The sequence below is a fragment of the Centrocercus urophasianus genome, unplaced genomic scaffold (assembly GCF_019232065.1).
Source record: "Centrocercus urophasianus isolate 14NV4802_14NV808 unplaced genomic scaffold, USGS_Curo_1.0 seq_2, whole genome shotgun sequence".
In the NCBI taxonomy this organism is placed as follows: domain Eukaryota; kingdom Metazoa; phylum Chordata; class Aves; order Galliformes; family Phasianidae; genus Centrocercus; species Centrocercus urophasianus.
Genome location: NW_024884755.1, coordinates 15,552,249 through 15,569,926, shown reverse-complemented (window position 1 = coordinate 15,569,926; position 17,678 = coordinate 15,552,249). Strand labels below are relative to the sequence as shown.

The 17,678-nt window shown below is 50.0% G+C and overlaps 1 protein-coding gene across 1 annotated transcript in view; it reads left to right on the top strand.

The window, feature by feature from the left end:
* Positions 1-4,881, top strand: part of SLC7A5 (solute carrier family 7 member 5) — a 34,992-nt gene extending 30,111 nt beyond the window's left edge. The window contains exon 10 of the mRNA XM_042821412.1: positions 280-4,881. Coding sequence (XP_042677346.1) covers positions 280-335 — 56 coding nt within the window. The 3' untranslated portion in view covers positions 336-4,881. The remainder of the gene's footprint in view (positions 1-279) is intronic.
* Positions 4,882-17,678: the final 12,797 nt, after the last annotated feature.

Below are 17,678 nucleotides of genomic sequence, written 5' to 3'. Positions count from 1 at the left end.
TGCCGAGTGGTTCCAGGGCAGTGCAGCATCCATCTGCAGGAGCAAAGCTCCCACTCTTACATGCTCGAGTTCTAGGCAGGAGTGGAGAGCAGCCTGTGGTTTGTTTGCTCTCAGGCTCTGCACTGTTCTTGGACTAACCCTGCTCAGAACGGCAGTGGGTTGGCTAGGAGCGTGCTCTGCTTATTCTGAGACAAAGAGTCGTGAACTGAGACCAAGATAAATATGCCAGGCCCTCTGTATGCAATCTCTTTGACCCGTACTTTGCTTTTTCTCTCGTAGTCCACGCAACAGCCATGTGCCAGAAACTGATGGAGGTGGTTCCGCAAGAATCGTAAGCAGGAAAAGCAGAGACGTTCAGCCTGAGGAAACGCACAATATTGTTTTAAGACGACACAAGGAGAAAAAACACTTCTGACCCTTCATCAACAAAACCTAAGCACTGGAGCACCCCGTCAGAACTTCATGTCTGACACGGTGCCGCCTGCTCTGCCTTGCCTCCTCCAGCCCTCCTGCTGCCGCCTGAGAAGTTCTCGGTACCAACGTGGGCCAGGAAGAGGAATTCCTGCTGGCGACTTCCTGTGCATCCAGTCAGCCTCTGTGCGTGTGAGACTGAGGGCCATACCTCAGTTCTGTGTGGGCTTAGTAAGACGAGCGATGAGCCTAACCAACCTGCCCTGCCTGGTCAGGGGGTGGATGAGGAGGAAGGGTTGTCTGAGGGCTTGGGCTGGTGCTGGCTCTCACGCACGTGCAAGCTCACGTCTAAATCTGTGCTACTGGTGCTTTGTGTTCTGTGCAGGGAGCGCCACTGGTGGTGATGGATAGAGGTGAGACAAGGCAGAGCAGAACTAGTGTCAGAGAAATGAGAATGAGGACTTGGCTGTCTGGTCCCCGGCTGTTGTGTGGTTGTAGCTCTCGGCTCCAAACCGTCTCCTGCTGTTGAGCCAGATCGCTGGGATGCCCTTCTCAAAAATGCCCACCTTGAGCCCCGTGTGATAGCGCTGGGATGGAGCAGGCCCTGTTGCTCCCAGTGAGCCCAGGGAACTGCAGGAGGTCGGTTCCTTGGCTTGCTCACCCTTGTTTTCATGTAGATGTCATCCAACGTGGGGTGAGCCCTGCTTTGCCCTGTCCTTGCCCTCGGGGTGATCAGTGCATGCCCCTAAGCCAACTATGAAGATGAAATATGGGTGGGATTCCCCTGGTTTGTTCCCTGGGTTCTGCATGGGAGGTATGACCAACTGGCTCTGGGGAGTAGGAGGGGGCACACACCCCAAATGGCTGGGGCCTGCTTTAATCCTGGTCTGCTGTTTTGCTCAAGGAAGCCAGGACTGGAGGCTTCTTGAAGAAGTGGCTCATATTGCCTCTGCACTCCAGGTGATAGTCAATTAGAAATCGAATGCATCTTTTCCCCACCAGTAAGCTGCACTTGTCTCTGTTACGATCTTCTTTGTGCTTGTGCTTCAGAAAATGCTTGTTGATTCTTTTTTTCTCTACCATACTTTTGTAAAGTAAGCTGTTTGGAAGCTGGTATCCTCCAAGAGCAATTGCTATCTACTGGATTCTCTCCTCTTAGCGTAGAGTCATTTTGGAGAAGAGGCATTAAGGACACCAATGGTACTACTAGCTCATGCTTTGTCCTTTTAAGAAGCTCTTCAGCAAAAAAAGCATTTAAGCTTCTGTCCCAGCGTGTGTGGCAGTGACCACAGCTATGTCCCACATGTGTCTACGTGCAGCTCCTTGCTACCGCTTTGCCAGGCATGCATCTTTGCTTTAAGGCAGGGGTAGGTGAGACAATCATCACGCTGAAACCTTTGTGGCCACATGCTTATTCCGTAGCAATACAGTGCAGAGATACCCAGCCCAGCTCTGCTATGCTTCACATGTGTCAACACAGAGCTCTGCTCGAGCTGAGTTAACCTATGGAGAATTGCAGCTGGTTGGGGTATGTCTGCAGTGCAGAAGTACCCAAAGTTCTGGCCAGTGCATGGCTGTTCAGGGACCTACGTGCAATGAACTGGAGCATCTCAGAGCCAGCACCCATGGAGAGACATTTGCATAGATAAGGTCATGAGCTATATAAATCCTGAACTCAGTTTCCCCTCTTTGCGAGGAGTCCTCTTCCAGCTGAAGGCTGATGTTTTTGCAGGGTAGTGATGGGAGGTCGCTCCTTATGGCCTGCTTCAAGGGGAAAAACCTGTCTCTCCCCTTCCCCTTTGGTCTTGGCAGGTTTTGGCTGCAGCGGTCTCAGGATTGGTTTCCTGCAGGGCCTGGATTGAACTTAGGGACTCTCAGTGCTAATAATATAAACCAGCAGAATTAAGTTGAGTACTGATTTACAGCAGATTTAACTTGCATCACAAGACCAATCCACAGAGAGCTCAGAAATGGGTCCAAGTCTCCCAGATGTGTGGGGATTGCTTGGTTTGGGCATATCTCTTAATGAGTTTCATCGGTGATGAAGACCATCAACAAACGATATCCTCTTGGTGACCCTTTCACACTGGTTTTACAGAGGAGATGTCACACTGAGATTTATTTTTTTATTAACTGATCTTAATTAAAACCTTAACTCGCTCGCTTGCTTTTTAAGAACGTTGATTACTTTCTACTTGCTGCTAAGGATCTTTCTGTTGTGCTACTAAACCTGCTGCCTCTGGCATTGACATTGCACGTTGTGCGGTGACCTTGTTTCCACAGCAATAGAGGTATAGGGAGAAACCCAATCAGGCACCAGCACAAATTCACACAACTTTTGTATTGGACCAGCTCACATCTCAGCCCTCCCAAAGCCTGATTTCTTATATCCCTGGTTCATAGAGGCTGCTCATTCCCCACTGGTAGAGCTTGGTGGCATGGCTGGTAGAGAAGGCTTTTATACTAGAGATCTGGGTGGTGATAAATAAGGAGATAAGACCAAATTTCATTTCAACAAGAAAATGTGACTAAAGCCATTTCTCCAAGGGGTGAAAGCTGTAAGTGGCTGTGGCTCTGTAGTCATGTCCCTGTGAGCATTACTGTGCAGTGACTGTTGTACAAAGCTGAGCCCTGAGCCCTGCTGCTCTTCATGAAGCTTGGCTGTGAGTTTTTGGAGTCCCAGCACTGTGGGTGTTACGGAACAACATCCCATGGGATTCAGAGGAGGCCACAGCCCATGGCTTTGCTTCAGGTTCCTCTTCCTGAGCACAAACCTGCTCTGGTAAACAAACCATTGTGTTCCAGCAGTCCCATCTGTCCACAGCTGAGTTCAAAGGGGCTCCAGTGCTTGCACAAACTTTCAAGACCCGTTGGGTGGAAGCTGGTGCAGAATGGCTTTGTTCTGTGTGCTGAGCATCATGGGAAGAGCTGTGCTGTGCTGCTGGCCCTGCAGGAAGGTTTCCTCTGTCTGCTGCTGCCTGTGCCTTTAGCCATGGCCACAGTGCTCTCAGGCTTTAATAACAATCCAAAAGGAAGCAAACAACTGTGTGCTGTCCTTACACAACACGTTGGCTGTCTGGGTGGGACAGCAGCTTGTGCACAGCCTGGTTCCCAAAGACATCCAAAGGGAAGGCACAGAACAGCCAGACCCTGCTGGGATTTTGCCTTTGGAAGCTGCTGAAGCCACACTGCAGCTGGGGAAGGGCAGCCTGAGAGCTGTGCTGAGAGTCAGCACCTCCCCAGAGCCCTGCATTACAATCCCATGTCTATCCGTGCTGTGGATGGGAGGTGGTCCTGTGATGGTTGAGCCCTCAGCCCGGAGCTGCCACAGGGCTGTCCTTTGCTGCTTGCTTCAGAAGCAGCCGCAGCCTCATGGCTGGCTTTGCCCACGAGTGGGAAGTTTCTTCCCAGTTTACACAATCCAAACTGGAACTGGCAACGGGGTGGGGGCTGCACGCTGCTCAGGGTCTGCCGTAGCCCCTGGCGTGGCACAGCCCTCCTCCCAGCCATGGCAGTTGGCGATGTCCCTTGGGTTAGGTCATCCCTAAGGAATCGATGTCCAGAGGATTTTTCTTTGCTTTGAGCTCCTTGCGTTACAAGGGGTGATGCTTCCCCCAGCTGCTGAGCGTCAACGAGAAAAGGAAGAAAAAAAAAAAAATAAATATTTTTTTAAAATACTGAATTAATTCTGAAGTAGCCTAAAAGAGACTTTATATCTACATCGTAACTATTTCCATCGGTGACACCCGTCTCAGTGCAGGCTTCTGGCTGCCACGTGCCATGCGGTCCTGCACAGGGATGGCTTTCACACCCCAAGAGATGTCCCCATTTGTTCAGGGGACAGAGCGGGGCCCGTGTCCCCCCCAGAGCCCTGCAGAGAGGGACTGTGGTGGGATGTGGACCCGGTGCTGACCTGTGGAACAATGGTGAGAGTCACTGCTGGAGAATGAGCTGCCTTTTCCGAGCAACCTGTCTTCTGAAGTTCATATTTTTGTCCTTTGTTTTTAAGCAGGAAAGAGTTATCTCGACCTCCAGAAAATCTACACACCTGTTTTACCTTTTTTTGTTGCATTTGGTTGCTTTGCAAAAGAAAAGAAAAGAAAAAAAATTACTAATTTAAATGTTGCTGTAGATGACGTTCTATTTATTTTTAAGGGGTAAATATCTTTTAAGTCTTAATACTTCTACAGTCGATGCTATTTACAGTGTCTGTGTCCCATTGGCACAGCAGTTCAGTGGCTGGCCGAGCTGCTCCGCCAATGGGAACGCCATCAAACTGCCTTGTAAAACAAAATGTCTCCCACCATGTATTTTTTCTAGTATTTCTTGATTCTTTTATGTCGGTGGTTAACAAACCTATTCCGTGTTCGGGTTGTTTTATGTTTTGGGTTGTCTGTTGGTTTTTTTTTTGTTTGTGTTGTCGGTTGTTTTTTAACAAAGAAAGCTGAATTACAACTCTCCTGTTGCTGGTCTTTGCCTCCAACTCTTTTCCTTTCGCATAAGGTTCTGTTGTTGGTCCTGAGGTCCCTCTGCCCTTCCTGCTCTCACGCGCACATCCCTGTGTCTGGCTGGGCCTAACGCAGATGAAGGTGATGGGGAATGGGTGATGGGAGGCACACGGAAAGGTGGAGGTGTGAGGAGTGCCACTGTGGGCACCAACTATAGAATCATAGAATCACCAAGGTTGGAAAAGACCTAAAAGATCATTCAGTCCAACCGTTCACCTATTCCCAATAGCTCCCACTAAACCATGTCCCTCAACACAACATCCAGCCTTTCCTTGAACACCCCCAGGCTCGGTGACTCCACCACCTCCCTGTGCATCCATTCCAGTGCCTGACCACCCTTTCTGAAAAGTAATACTTCCTCATGTCCAGCCTGAATCTCCCCTGCCGTAGCTTGAAACCATTCCCTCTGGTCCTATCACTAATGACACGAGAGAAGAGGCCGACCCCCAGCTCACTCCAACCTCCCTTCAGGAAGTTATAGAGAGCAATGAGGTCTCCCCTGAGCCTCCTCTTCTCCAGGCTGAACATTCCCAGCTCCTTCAGCCTCTCCTCATATGGCCTGTGTTCCAGACCCCTCACCACCTTTGTTGCCCTTTGGGAGAAGATGGGACTGAGGTTTCTCATTCTACACTCTTGCAGACACCGACAGGGAGAGGTGGGCACAGAATGAAGCTCCAAGCCCAGCAGTGCGTGAGGCTGCAGTGCTGCTGCACACATTGATACGGGATTTATGCACTGCGGCCAGCTGGGTGGGGGTTAACAATTAGTGAGCTCCCAAGAGGCAGCCCCAGCTTCAGGAGTGAGTATTGCATCTGCTGCAGAAAGTAATGCTTGGAGAGAGTGGTGGCAGTGCTGCATGGAGCCCTGCAGCCACCTTAGAGCAACCCCAGCTGCTGCAGCAACATTCTGCTTTATATGAAGTGAAGGAGGAAGTCAGGGTACAGAAATGAGGGCATTTCAGGGCTGTTGTATGCAACCAGGGGCACTTGCTGCATTAGAGGTGCTCAGTGGAGGTATTAATCTAAGGAAAACATCTCTAAAAGCCAGCGTGGGCAGGGAGCGGAATAGCGTGTGCCACCAGATTTATAAGAGATCACTCACAAAGTGACAGCTGTGGCCAAAGAAGGAAAACAGAAGAGAGAATAAACCCTGATAAGACACAGCAAACATTGCATTCACAGTGCTGCCACCAGCATGAGAACGGGATGGGGCTGGAGCCTGCGGGAAGCTGGCTCTGAACAGGGCTGTGCAGACAGGGAAGGTGGCAGTGGAGAAATGACATGAGTTATTTGTGTTGTGTTCATTACAGCCTTGCTTAGAGAAGTTCCCAAGCTGGAGTTTTGCAGGGAGCATGTGCAAAGAGCTGTGCCAGATGAAGCGTGGTGCTTGGAAGCAAAGCTCCAGATCTGAGTTTGGAGACTTGGGAAGATCCTGGCAGGCAGGTCAATGCATGGCCCAGTGGTGACGTCCATGGTGTGGGAGGGGGCACACGGAGTGCTGGGGTGGGCAGAGGGTGCAGGGATGGCCTGGAGCAGTTGCAAGAAGCTGTGATAGGGAATACAGTGAGCAGAGATAGAGAGAAGAGCGTCCTGGGCAGAAAGACAGCCTTGGGATGGGGTAGGAGCTGACAGCTTCTGGTGACCTGTGTGAAATCCACAGTGGGCTGCAGTGAGGGATCTCACATGAAACAAAAAGCAGAATTGCAGTGCTGCTCTGTGGCGTTACTCTGTGCGTCCATCCCGAGCACAAAGCTGCCTCACTCATCCCAGCACAAAAGCAGGAAGAGGTTTCAGCACACTGTAATGTTCATCACACGATTGTGGGCAGAGGCTGTTGGTGAGACCAGAAGTCTGCCCGCACCAGAGTTCAAAAGGAGAGGAGAAAAGGGGCTGTTGTGAAGCACAGCAGTGCTGAGGTCCATGTTCCCAGGGCTGGGAGGACTGAGTGGGAATGGGGCTGAGCTGTGATGGGAGGAGAAGGCTGGGAACGCAGCCCTGGAGCGCATCAGACATGGAGATCAATGTTTTCCCATTTCTCTCCCCAAAACCAAAGTGGTATGGAGATGCTGGGGGGTCTGCCACCGAGGATGGATGAAGCAGCATAGCAGTACCTCTGTGAGCTGGAGGCAAGCCTGGCAGAAAGCATTAACACAGTCATTTATTTGAAGGTTTGTGTACAAGATGAAAGGTACCAAATAAATGTGTTTGCAGAGGGAAGGAGGCAGCCTGAGGGCAGGGTGTGATGCGCTGGGAGATGTTTCAAGGGCACAAATGGGAAGGAAAGAAAGGAACTGAGGAGGGGTTGTGGCTAGAGCCTCTGAGGGGGGTAAATTAACGTAGCAAAATGAGATCCAGGTGTGAGGAAAATTAACAGTACTGGCATTGACCAACTGCCTTGCAGCAAAGTAAAGAGAAGAACAAAATTGTCTTCTTAAAGTTGAAGCAGTGGAAGTTCTGCTTTTTTTTTTTTTTAACAAAAAGGAGCCACGAGGAGCGGCCTCCATGTCTCCTAATGAAATAGAGGTGTCTCTCAGAAGGTTGGCAGTCTGGGCACTCCTCTGGCCGTCCAGCACTGTGCTGTGCTCCTGCTGCTCTGCTTGCACTGTCATCACTCATCACTTTGTCATCTTTTGGAGCACAGCACCAGCAGTGCCAGGGACATGCAGGAGGGGTAGAAACGCACTCGCCAGGGCTCTGATAAAAGCAGATGACTGACTTCTAAGGCTGCAGCTGGAAGAGCTGAAGGTCTTTATCCATGCTCTGTCCATGCGTGGTACCAGTGCAACGCAAGCTGTGAGCCAGGCATCAGCAAACACCTCCCCAGACTGCTGGAAATGAGGTATTGTCTGTAACAGCACCATGGCAGCACTCACAGCCTCCAGAGCAGCCAGCGGCATCCTCACCAAAATGAGTAATAAAAATAAAATGTGCAGAGCCTCACGCACGCTGTGTGCCATAAGCAAATGGTGCGGATGTGGCAAGGCGCCTGTACAAACCCTGCAAGTGTAACTGCGTGGTGGGAACTCAAACATGTTCTCCACTTGGATTGAGTTCCTGGCGGATCCAGGCAATGACTGCAGGAGCTCCAGAGCTCACAGAGGTTCCTGCTCCACTTGCCTGGAGCAGCAGTGGCCGCTGTGACAAGGAGCTCATCCTTCCTGGCTGGGGGAGCTCATAAATCAGGTCTGGGCATCGCAGGTATTTGGGCTTGTGGTGCAATGAGGTGTGGGGTGAGGTGCTGCTGCACGTCCCGTCTTGAAGTCAGCAGATCAGCTAACACAAAAGGCAATGTCTGGAGGGTGTGCTGTACTTGCAGGCCAGGAGGGACCAAAGCTGCTGTCATAAAGGGCACGCAGAGCTGCTGGGCCTGCAAGGACTCGCAGTGGGGCTGCTGCTGGCCCCTGCTTTCATTAAGCAAAGTCAGCAGACCAACTGCATGTAGGTAATAAACCCAACTGTATGTGCAATCTGAGCTGAGTAAAGCAAGCTGAAGGCATTTGGGGTTGCAACAGCTGCAGCAGGGAGCTATGGGCAGATCAAGGGTGCAAAGCACTGAGGAGCTTGTGTGAGGATCTCAAGGGAACGTGGCAGGGGGACATTGCACCGTGAGACCAGGGACTGGAGGGGGTCCCCATCCTTGTTGTGTCCCAGAACTGCAGCGATGTGGCACTAAGGAATGTGGCTGTGGGCACAGTGGGGTGGGCCTGAGGATCCTAGAAGTGATTCCAACCTGAACAATTCTGTAGTTCTAAGATGTGGCTTCACCACATCTCGTGCTTGGTGCACACTGGGCTGCTGGCTCCCAATGCCACCATGTCCGTCTGTCTGTCTGCAGCTCCCCCCTGCTGAATGGCATTTCACTGTTTGCCAGCATTGTGTCTCCTTACGAAAAAAAGCCCAGATGGACAAAGCTGCTTTCAAAGAGGTGCTGCCTTTCCGTGGTGCAAAGGGTTGGAGCTCTCACATGCTGTGCTCTCTTATGCAGTTGCTGCAAACATCCGTGCTGGCTGCAGGCAGTGTATCACGGGGCAGGAGCAGGAGCTGCAGTGCAGAACAGGGAGGTCTGGGCTGACCAACTGCTAATTGGAGCCTCCTTCCTCAGGTGGGGAGAATAATTGGATGAACACAAAGTGCCAATTCCTAGAAGAGGGCTATTTAAAGCCACACTAATCCAAGTGTACTGCAGTACCTGTGCGTAATTGGAAATTATCGTCGCTGGTAACATTTTGGTTTCGGAAGGAATATCTGGGGATGGAAAAATCCTTCTGCTGATTGAACAGTCTGGAACCTGAGCAAATCCAGGCAGATGATAAGACCAAATATCTTGAGAATCATCTTCTATAGGATTTTCCTCTTGCTGCACGGGTCCAGTGCCACCTGGGTCTCTGCGCTTGCAGGAATGGAGCCCTTCACCCCAAAGTTTGGAGCTATGGTGGGATCACAGAAGTGGAATTCAGAAGGGGATCTCCTGCAGGAACACAATTTACAAACCTCAGCCACTTCAATGCCTGCTTGCCGTGACCTGTTCCCTGCCCAGACAATGGGGAAATGGGGAAAGGCTTCAACCCAAGAACACAGAGAGCGGAGCTCTGTTGATTCATGCAGGGGGTTAGGTGGGGAAGGGTGCTTTCATGTGGTTTTCCTCGCCCTTATTACACAAATTCCAGGCTTTCTGTGGAGCTCGCTCCCTCCACTGCGTGCCACCAGTCCTGGTGTTGATTCGGGGATGCTTGCTCTGACTATCAGCACGAGGGCTGATCTCCTGCCTCTGTGCTCCAAAAAAGAAACCACAGGCACAGGGCAGGCTTTTCTCTTCCCTCCCTGGGGCAGAGTTAGTTTGGAGACTGCTGAACTCCATCCAGGTGCTTGGGAGGAGACAGGGAATTGGAAAGCAAGAAGAAAATTGGCCTGGCATGCAAAATGGAGCTTAATCCCACATTAGATCAAGGAGTGAAGGTGCGTTGGGATCTACATCCATGCCAGGTCGTGGTGCAGTAGGCAGAGGCAGGAGCTGGCTTGCAGCTAACTCACAGTGGGGCAGGAGGATCGGGGCTGTGGCCTTTACGTTCGTTCTGCAGCACCTGGGAACATGAAGAGCTCTGAAGGCCAAGCCAAGCTGCTGGCACTGCCTGGGTTTTGTTTCCTGGGTGTTGAGGCTGATACTCAGGGTCAGAGGATTTTCCCCACTGCATTTGGTAGGATGGGCAGTGCCTGTCTCATTGCCTCCCCTCAGCAAATAACCACAGGTGCAAAGGCCACTGCCCTGCAGGCACAGGGGAGGAATTAAGGGATCTTGTAGGAATGAGGAACCCAACACCAGCCCACGCCTGCAGCTCAGCCCTGTGCAGGTGAGCCCATGCCCGGGGAGAACTGCCAGCATCTCCAGCATCTCAGAGCATCTCCAGGTCCCAGTGCCATGTATTCATCTGATCTGCAGTGACAGAAAGCTGTAATGCACACAGCATCCCTCAGCAGCCAGCTCCCTGCCCGTGCAGATGGGCTGCTGCTCATTCTGACCCCGCAACATGACAGTTTATCTTGTGGGAGAACACGAAGCTGGCCCAAGTGTCAACAGCCACCATAGAAACGCAGCTCCCCACTGTGATCCTGCCCAGATAGCACCGCAGAGCAAGCAGCAGATAGCAGAGCAAATATTGGTTTTCCACTGGGACCCAATTCCGCTCTGCTTCATCAGCAAGAATGGATCATCTGTGATGTGTCAGATTGTTTTTCATGTGGAGTTCTTCATAAGAAAGCCTTGCCTTCCGTTTGAACATCACAGAAAAGAAGAAAAAAAAAGCCTGATGTTACATATCACCAATGTCTGGTTTTCACCTTCCTGTGTGCCTCTTTTATTCTAGTGTGAGAAATGACATCACGGAGGAAATGATGATGGTTATTTCCGAGAGAGAACACATGCATTAACAGAACACCCCTAAAAGATACTAGTGGAGATTGCAGCTGGAGGTTAAAAATAAACCCTTTATTTGAAAAAGTAGGTAGACAGATATGGAACCATTACCTACTGCATCCTGTTGGTGAAAATGCTCTGAAACCCGTTCAGAAGTGGATGTGATGTCATCTTTTACAAACAGGATCATAGTAACTGCTGGAGTTTTCATCTAGCCTGACAGGCCTGTGTCTCTGTGGTAGGGTTTGTACACAAGACACTGCCATGTGCTGGAAGGATCATAGAATCATAGAATGGCCTGGGTTGCAAAGCACCACAATGCTCATCCAGTTCCAACCCCCTGCTGTGTGCAGGTCACCAACCAGCAGCCCAGGCTGCCCAGAGCCACATCCAGCCTGGCCTTGAATGCCTGCAGGGCTGGGGCATCCACAGCCTCCTTGGGCAACCTGTTTTACCTGCACCTCATGATGCAGACAACCATCCCTGCAGGGAACTCTGAGGTCTGGGGTTTGCTATTGCTGCACCCATGGAGCGTGCAGCTCGTTTGCTCCATGCATGTTATCTCACAAAGCACAAACCCCATCACAGCAGGCAGCCCCTTCGCTGTGCCCCGGCAGCCCAACACCTTAGGAGAACATTTCTATTCACGAAGGGGTGGTTGATATACCCAGGTTTACCTTTCTAAGCCAGTGAGAATGAATCAATATTTTCTTTTCTTTTGCAAGACCACAAGGAATCTTGTCAGGGTCAGCATTGCCCGAGGGCAAATGTTTAACATGATAAGGGATGCATGGAGCTATCTTTATTGGGGGGCGAACAAAACCTGACTGAACTGGAGTAGGAGAACATACTGAATCCTTCTGCAATGCATTGCTCAGCATGGAAAAGTTGTCAGCTCAAGGAGATGGCAGCAGGAGACAACCTGGCCCAGTCACGGTCAGACTGGGGGCAGTGTCTTTTTGTGAAGACAAAACACGATTAATTTAATCAACAGTAGAATTAATTCAATCAGCATTGACATTATCAGGACTGAGGTAGGCGAAAATCAAATGCTAAAGGTCAGGCTCTGTCCTTCACCTCCTCCGCTGTAAAAAACTGCAGACTCTGGGCACGGCAGAAGGGTGAGGAATGCTCCCATCTGGCCTCTCTGGGGGGCTCCAACCATCTGCAGCAGGCACTGGGTTCACCATGCCTTGGGAATGCCTTTGGCGATGTCACACCACTGCAGGGAGTCTCTGCCTCCCAGGCCTGGTGCTCAGTTTACTGAATAGTCCAAATTCAAGTCTGCCTCTGTCTCCTGCCGTGCTATGAGGGCTATCATCCTCATGGTGCTGGTGTTCCCTGTTCCATGATGAATGCTCCTCTCCCAAATCTTCAGGGGTTTTGTGATGAAACAGTCTTCAATACAAACTGAGGGTTGGCGAGGTGCTCACCGAGCACTGATTATTCTTAACAAGACAACTAGTAAGCTGTCTATGGACAGAAAACAGGGCTGAGAACGACAGGCAGTTGTGATCCTCTGTGTCCATGTGCAGCTTGACAGCCATGGACACAAAGCACCAGCAGTACCACCACGTGCACCAGCTCCTGAGGCAGAGCAAACCTAAGTGGGTGAAACAAATCTGCTTGGACTCACTCTCAGGGCAAGCAAAAGCCTTGCACTCAACTCCTGCTGGAATTTGCTCCCTTTGCCATCTAATTTGTGACAACTAAAGAACAGTTTGGTGCTCTTCACCAAATTTGAATCAGCGAGAACGGCAGTGACCCAAAGACAGATTTCCTGAGTGCACTGTGCTGCTTTCCTTGCATCCTCAAGCCTGGCCCTGGGCTGCGTTGCCCATTTCCCAGCGGTGGGAGCCCTGTGCCTCCACAGATGATGCAACGCCGCCGCTGCTCTTGCAGCACTGGGCGAGCGGCCCTTCGCTGCAGAGCTGACACCCGGCGGCACGAAGCAGCCATTGCAATCCAGTCTTAGCACATTCCACCCCGGGTTGCATCAGACTCCGAATTTGAATAACAGGGAAAAAACGGGTTGCGTACGTAAGGGCCGGAGATTTGATGGTGGTTTTGGCTGCTTTGCTCTTACTGAGAGATAAGACCATCGCTGCCTGGAATTCACTGCTCAGCCCGAGCTCTGGGGTTTCCCTTCACTCGCTCCTTTCCCACTCATTTCACTAAATTATTTATCCTCCTCTTCAGAAATGCAAGGGGGAATTGAAAAGTGCCGGGGTGCCACGGATGGAACTGAGCTCTGTACCCAGGTCTCCCTACCTACACTTGACCCTCAGGTGAAGTGAGCCAATGCACAACGACACAGGCATTTCAGATGAATGTTCTGCATCATCTCTGTACGTAAGAGAGCAGAGCAGTACCTGACCATGTTCATCAATACAACAGGAATAAAGGATAAAGGAATAAAGGAGCCTGATGACAGGTGAGGAGAAAGGGGTCCAGCTGTTACCAGCCACACTCCATCCCTCATATTGTGAACCACATAGCCTTCCCCAGGGATGATTAAGCATCTCTAAAGAAGCTTAGGCAGCCTAATGAACAGCTTGCTAGCCTAATTAATTAAGATTCAGGTCAGACATATAGGCAGCCTAAGATTTCTGCCCTCTCAACCCCATTCTGGGAACCAGCACAGTGGCTTGAGCAGACTGATGGGGGGCAATGGCACAGAGAGATGTGACAACAGCCAGACAGACATCGCCTGTGCAGCTGCTGGAGCGTTTTCATCAGAAGCAGCCTCCAGGCTGGGCTGCTAAATGCTGCCAGGCTCAGTGACGCTGCAGACACCTTGCACACTTGAAATGTCTGCTCTGATGAAATAGCAGAGGCAAAGACGTTGCAGTCTGCGTGACAGGATGCTTGACAAAGGACGAGCAGAAGAAAGCAGTGACACATGAGGAAGAATTTTGCTTCTCTAGGAGGAAGCCTGAAGATCTGAGTATACTGAAACATCAGCTCCTACAAAAGTCCCGACCCCCTGTGCTTTTATACCTACAGCATGCACATGTGCTTAATGTTAAATAAGCAAAGTCTGGTGCTTATCAGCTTGGTGATAATTTTGAAAGTCACACTCAGCAAACAGCACAAGAGGGCACTTCTCAGGTGGCAGCTGGTCAGGGTAAGCAGCTGACATAATTGAGCAGCCTTGAGCTGCTCACCAGGAGCAGAGGTGTGTACCTCAGGAACAGGATCCCTGGGCACTGCCAGGCAACCAGCACTCTCTTCTCACCTTGCAGGGAGTTTCATCTGCTTTACATAAATCAGTATATAATCCTCATAGTACACAGCCACCCTTAAAGGCTCCTCTGTTCCACCCATCTTCATCTTCAAGTGCACAACGACCTTATTTGCAGCCCCAGAACTCTCTCTAAGCAAGCATGCCGTGATGTTGAAGAGCAAAAGAACTGCAGCAAGAAATACATCTTAATGCTTCCCGCTCACTACCTACCACGCCTTTCATCCTGGCACTTTCACTGCAAGAACATTCTCTCATTAAAAACGAGCAGAGTGCAGCTGGGCTGGGGCAGCTTCACACACACAGGAATACAGTGTAAAGGGGCTCCTGTTGACCCTAAAAACAACCTTTTCGGTTTCAGGTGTTAGATATTCATTTTAGTGCTCAAATGGACACATCTGCATTTAAAAATTGGGCTCAGAGGTGGGACAGGCATACTCATTTGCCCTCACTGAGTCTGTGGGTTTGTCCCTTCAGTATTTTCCTATACATCAGCTGGAGCTGCAGCCTTCAGTATTGCTGCTACTGGTGCTAATCGTTAGTGCTACAGAAATCATTCTCACCCTGAACTTGCAAGATTGCTGCATCACTATTAATGATCAGAAATGTGAATTTCTGAACAACCCTCTGGCTCTGTCTTGCTTCAATTCTTTTTCTGCAGTTTTCTTTCCAAAACTGGGTTTTAACCCAGCCACGTCCCATTGGCATGGTGAGAGAAAGAGCCTTTTCAGATGCGCTGGGAAACCAGCTTCACGTGTGACAATCTGCTGATGGATTTAGATCGATATCCCTTGGGATCTGCACCTGAATAAAGCCATGCTTTGTACTCCACTCCAGGGAAAGCTCTGCTTTCCTCTGCTTCCTCTGTTTGCAAGATATGAAAGCACCAATTTCAAAAAAGAAAATACAGGAAGCCAATTGAATGGCTGTGAGATATTATCAGCCCCTGAATGGAGCAAAGCACCGTTGCTGACTCCGCAGCAGCTGCCTGCTTGGTTTGCATCCAGACTCAGGTGCTGCATGCATCTGCAGGGACCGAGGGGCCTCTGCTGGACTGTGAGCACAGCCAACATGAAACCCAGGCTGTGCAGTAGCAGGGATTTGTAGCAAAGCAAGCACGGCACGGTTACATGTTTCCTTGCAGCTCACTCCCCTTGTGTGCAGAGCTTATACTAAAATGCCCGTGTTGGATGCTGCCACAGTGTTTGAAGTGGTGACCTCTCAACAGCCCCACGGTTCTCTGCAGCTGGGCTTAGCTTCATCCTCACCTTTCTATAAGGGCACTGTGGGAATACCAGCTCTTGCTAGCACTGCAACACATTTTGGTTGACTTAGTTACTGTGCTGTCAGCATGTCCTCCTATTTAATCTGTGCCATTAATTCTTGCCTTGCTACTGGCTTCCGAAAGCATTAACAAGGGAAAGATAAATCAAGTGTTACAGCACAAAGAAGACTTGTGGGAAAAAGCTTTTGAGTCTTTTCTGAGGCTTTCATGCCTGTTATTCCGAACTTTGCTGATACAGCTGGATTTGCCATCCTGTTGAATGAGCATATTGCAGACCATAAAAAAAATAACAAAGTAAAACCACGTGCTCTTTGTGTAGGTGGGAGCTGGAGACAGGCTGCCAGCTATAACAGCATGGGACACTTGGTAGCAGCAGAATTAAAAGTGCAAACGCTGGCATGGCATGGCTTATGCCATGTCCTTATCAGCACACAGTTCAGAACACCAAAACAAAGCGAAAACAAAACCTGAGGCTGGGATTAGAGTGCACAGACATCTGAATGCAGCAGCATGCGTGAGCCTGAGCTTGTCCATGTTTGGGAGCACACATCTGTCCTCCAGCTGCAAGAGGATGTTTGTGTGAAAGCGTAGGCAGACATCCGTGCAGGTCATGTGGGAACATGCAATGGCCCTGGGCTTGTTTGGGGTGATGGAAGCTTGTAAAGAGCCCACCTAAGCCAGTTTTGGGGACATACTTTCAGGTTGCAGTCTTTCATCTCTGCTACTCAGCCGAGGTGTCTATCAGATCCATTCAAGACCTCTTAGCAGTTACCATCATTACTACAGCAGGACGGTGTAGCACATCACGGTGGAGCAGGAGAATATTTATCCCTGAGAAGTTCGTGCCCCGATTCATGTGTATGTTGTGCTTTGAGTTTTCAAATAGCAGTACAAGGTTTTCTTTGTCCTTTTTTTCTTTGTCCTTTCATCCTCTTTTTTCCACATAGACCATGAGAAACCAGACTGCATAGTTCAAGAGTTCAGAGAACTCACACTGAGAATGTTCTGCCCCACGCAGTTCCCCACACAGTGGCTAGTTCCAAGTGACCCTGAGCATCTGAAACTACATTCAGATATAGGAAATATTCAAATGTAGAAAATAATGACTTGTGAGTGTAATTTGAGCTCACAGAGCTGAGGAGCACGGAGTTATGGAAACACTATGAGTGGTGCGGCACCAAAAAGGCTGATGCAAATGGAGATGGGAGACAGGACGCGAAAGGCTCCTTGTTTCTCCATCAACCTCATGCCTGATGAACACCTCAGGAGGATGTTTTGTGAAAAGGCACTTTTTCATGTCAAAGTCTCCCCTCCAAAAAAAAATTTGAAGATTTGGCCCCATGGGGACTCGGTGACCAAATTCCTGTAGACATCAGGAAGGGACATTTTTCACACGCTGGTTTCTTCTTGAGGTTCAACACCAAGAAGCAGCAGGGGAGCTTCCTACTCTACGTGTAGAGCCAGGGAACTCAGCAGAGTGCCTGTAACTTGTTGGCTGAGAAACTGCCCAGTTCACTTGACCCAGTCCCTCTGCAGCTTTCTGTTCTCTTCCTGGGCATAAACACTTTGCAGGTGGCAGCTTTAGTTGTAACCACAATGTTGTCAGAATGACCAGGCAATCAAAATCCTGGTCAGGATGTACATTGTCCACCACCGTGAAGTATTTTCCCAGCACTCCCCTTCTCCATGCTTTGGGGTCATGTTTCCAACATGCAAGGTTGGTGTGTAGGCAGGTTTTGAAAGGGTAGGAATTCCCCTGCAGTTTCCAAAGCAAAGTATTTGATGTTTGGGGCTAACCTGAGGGCACTGAGCTGCGCCTTCTGTGATATCCTCACTAATCTGAGGTAGGCATTGGGTTGGACAGGAATGAAAACCACCCTACCTCTAGGCAAGGTAGGCTTTGAGGGAATTCAGTGAAAAATACAATTGAATTCCCTCTAAAAGCAAGAAACAATCACAAAAGCAATTGTAAAGTGGGATGAAGGAAGCTTGCAGCTCAAAGATGCATTTGAACACAGGTGATGTTAACACTGTGCTCTGGTTATGTGTTCAAAGATGGTGTTTTCTCAGGAATTCTACCTGGGCTCAGCATCCACATGCAATACCTAAAAAGCCAAATTGTGGTTACTTTTCCCCCAGCGGAGGATTGCTGCCTGCCACCATCTTGCAGTACCCGTCATCTTCTTCAGCTCTCCACGTTCAGCTACAACCTCAATTTCCAAAACCGCTGCTGCAAAGGAGAGCACTCACACAGCCCCCAGATTCGCAGCACTTCCACCCCACAGCTGGCTTTTATGTTTACTAGGGGAGAAGCCCAGCT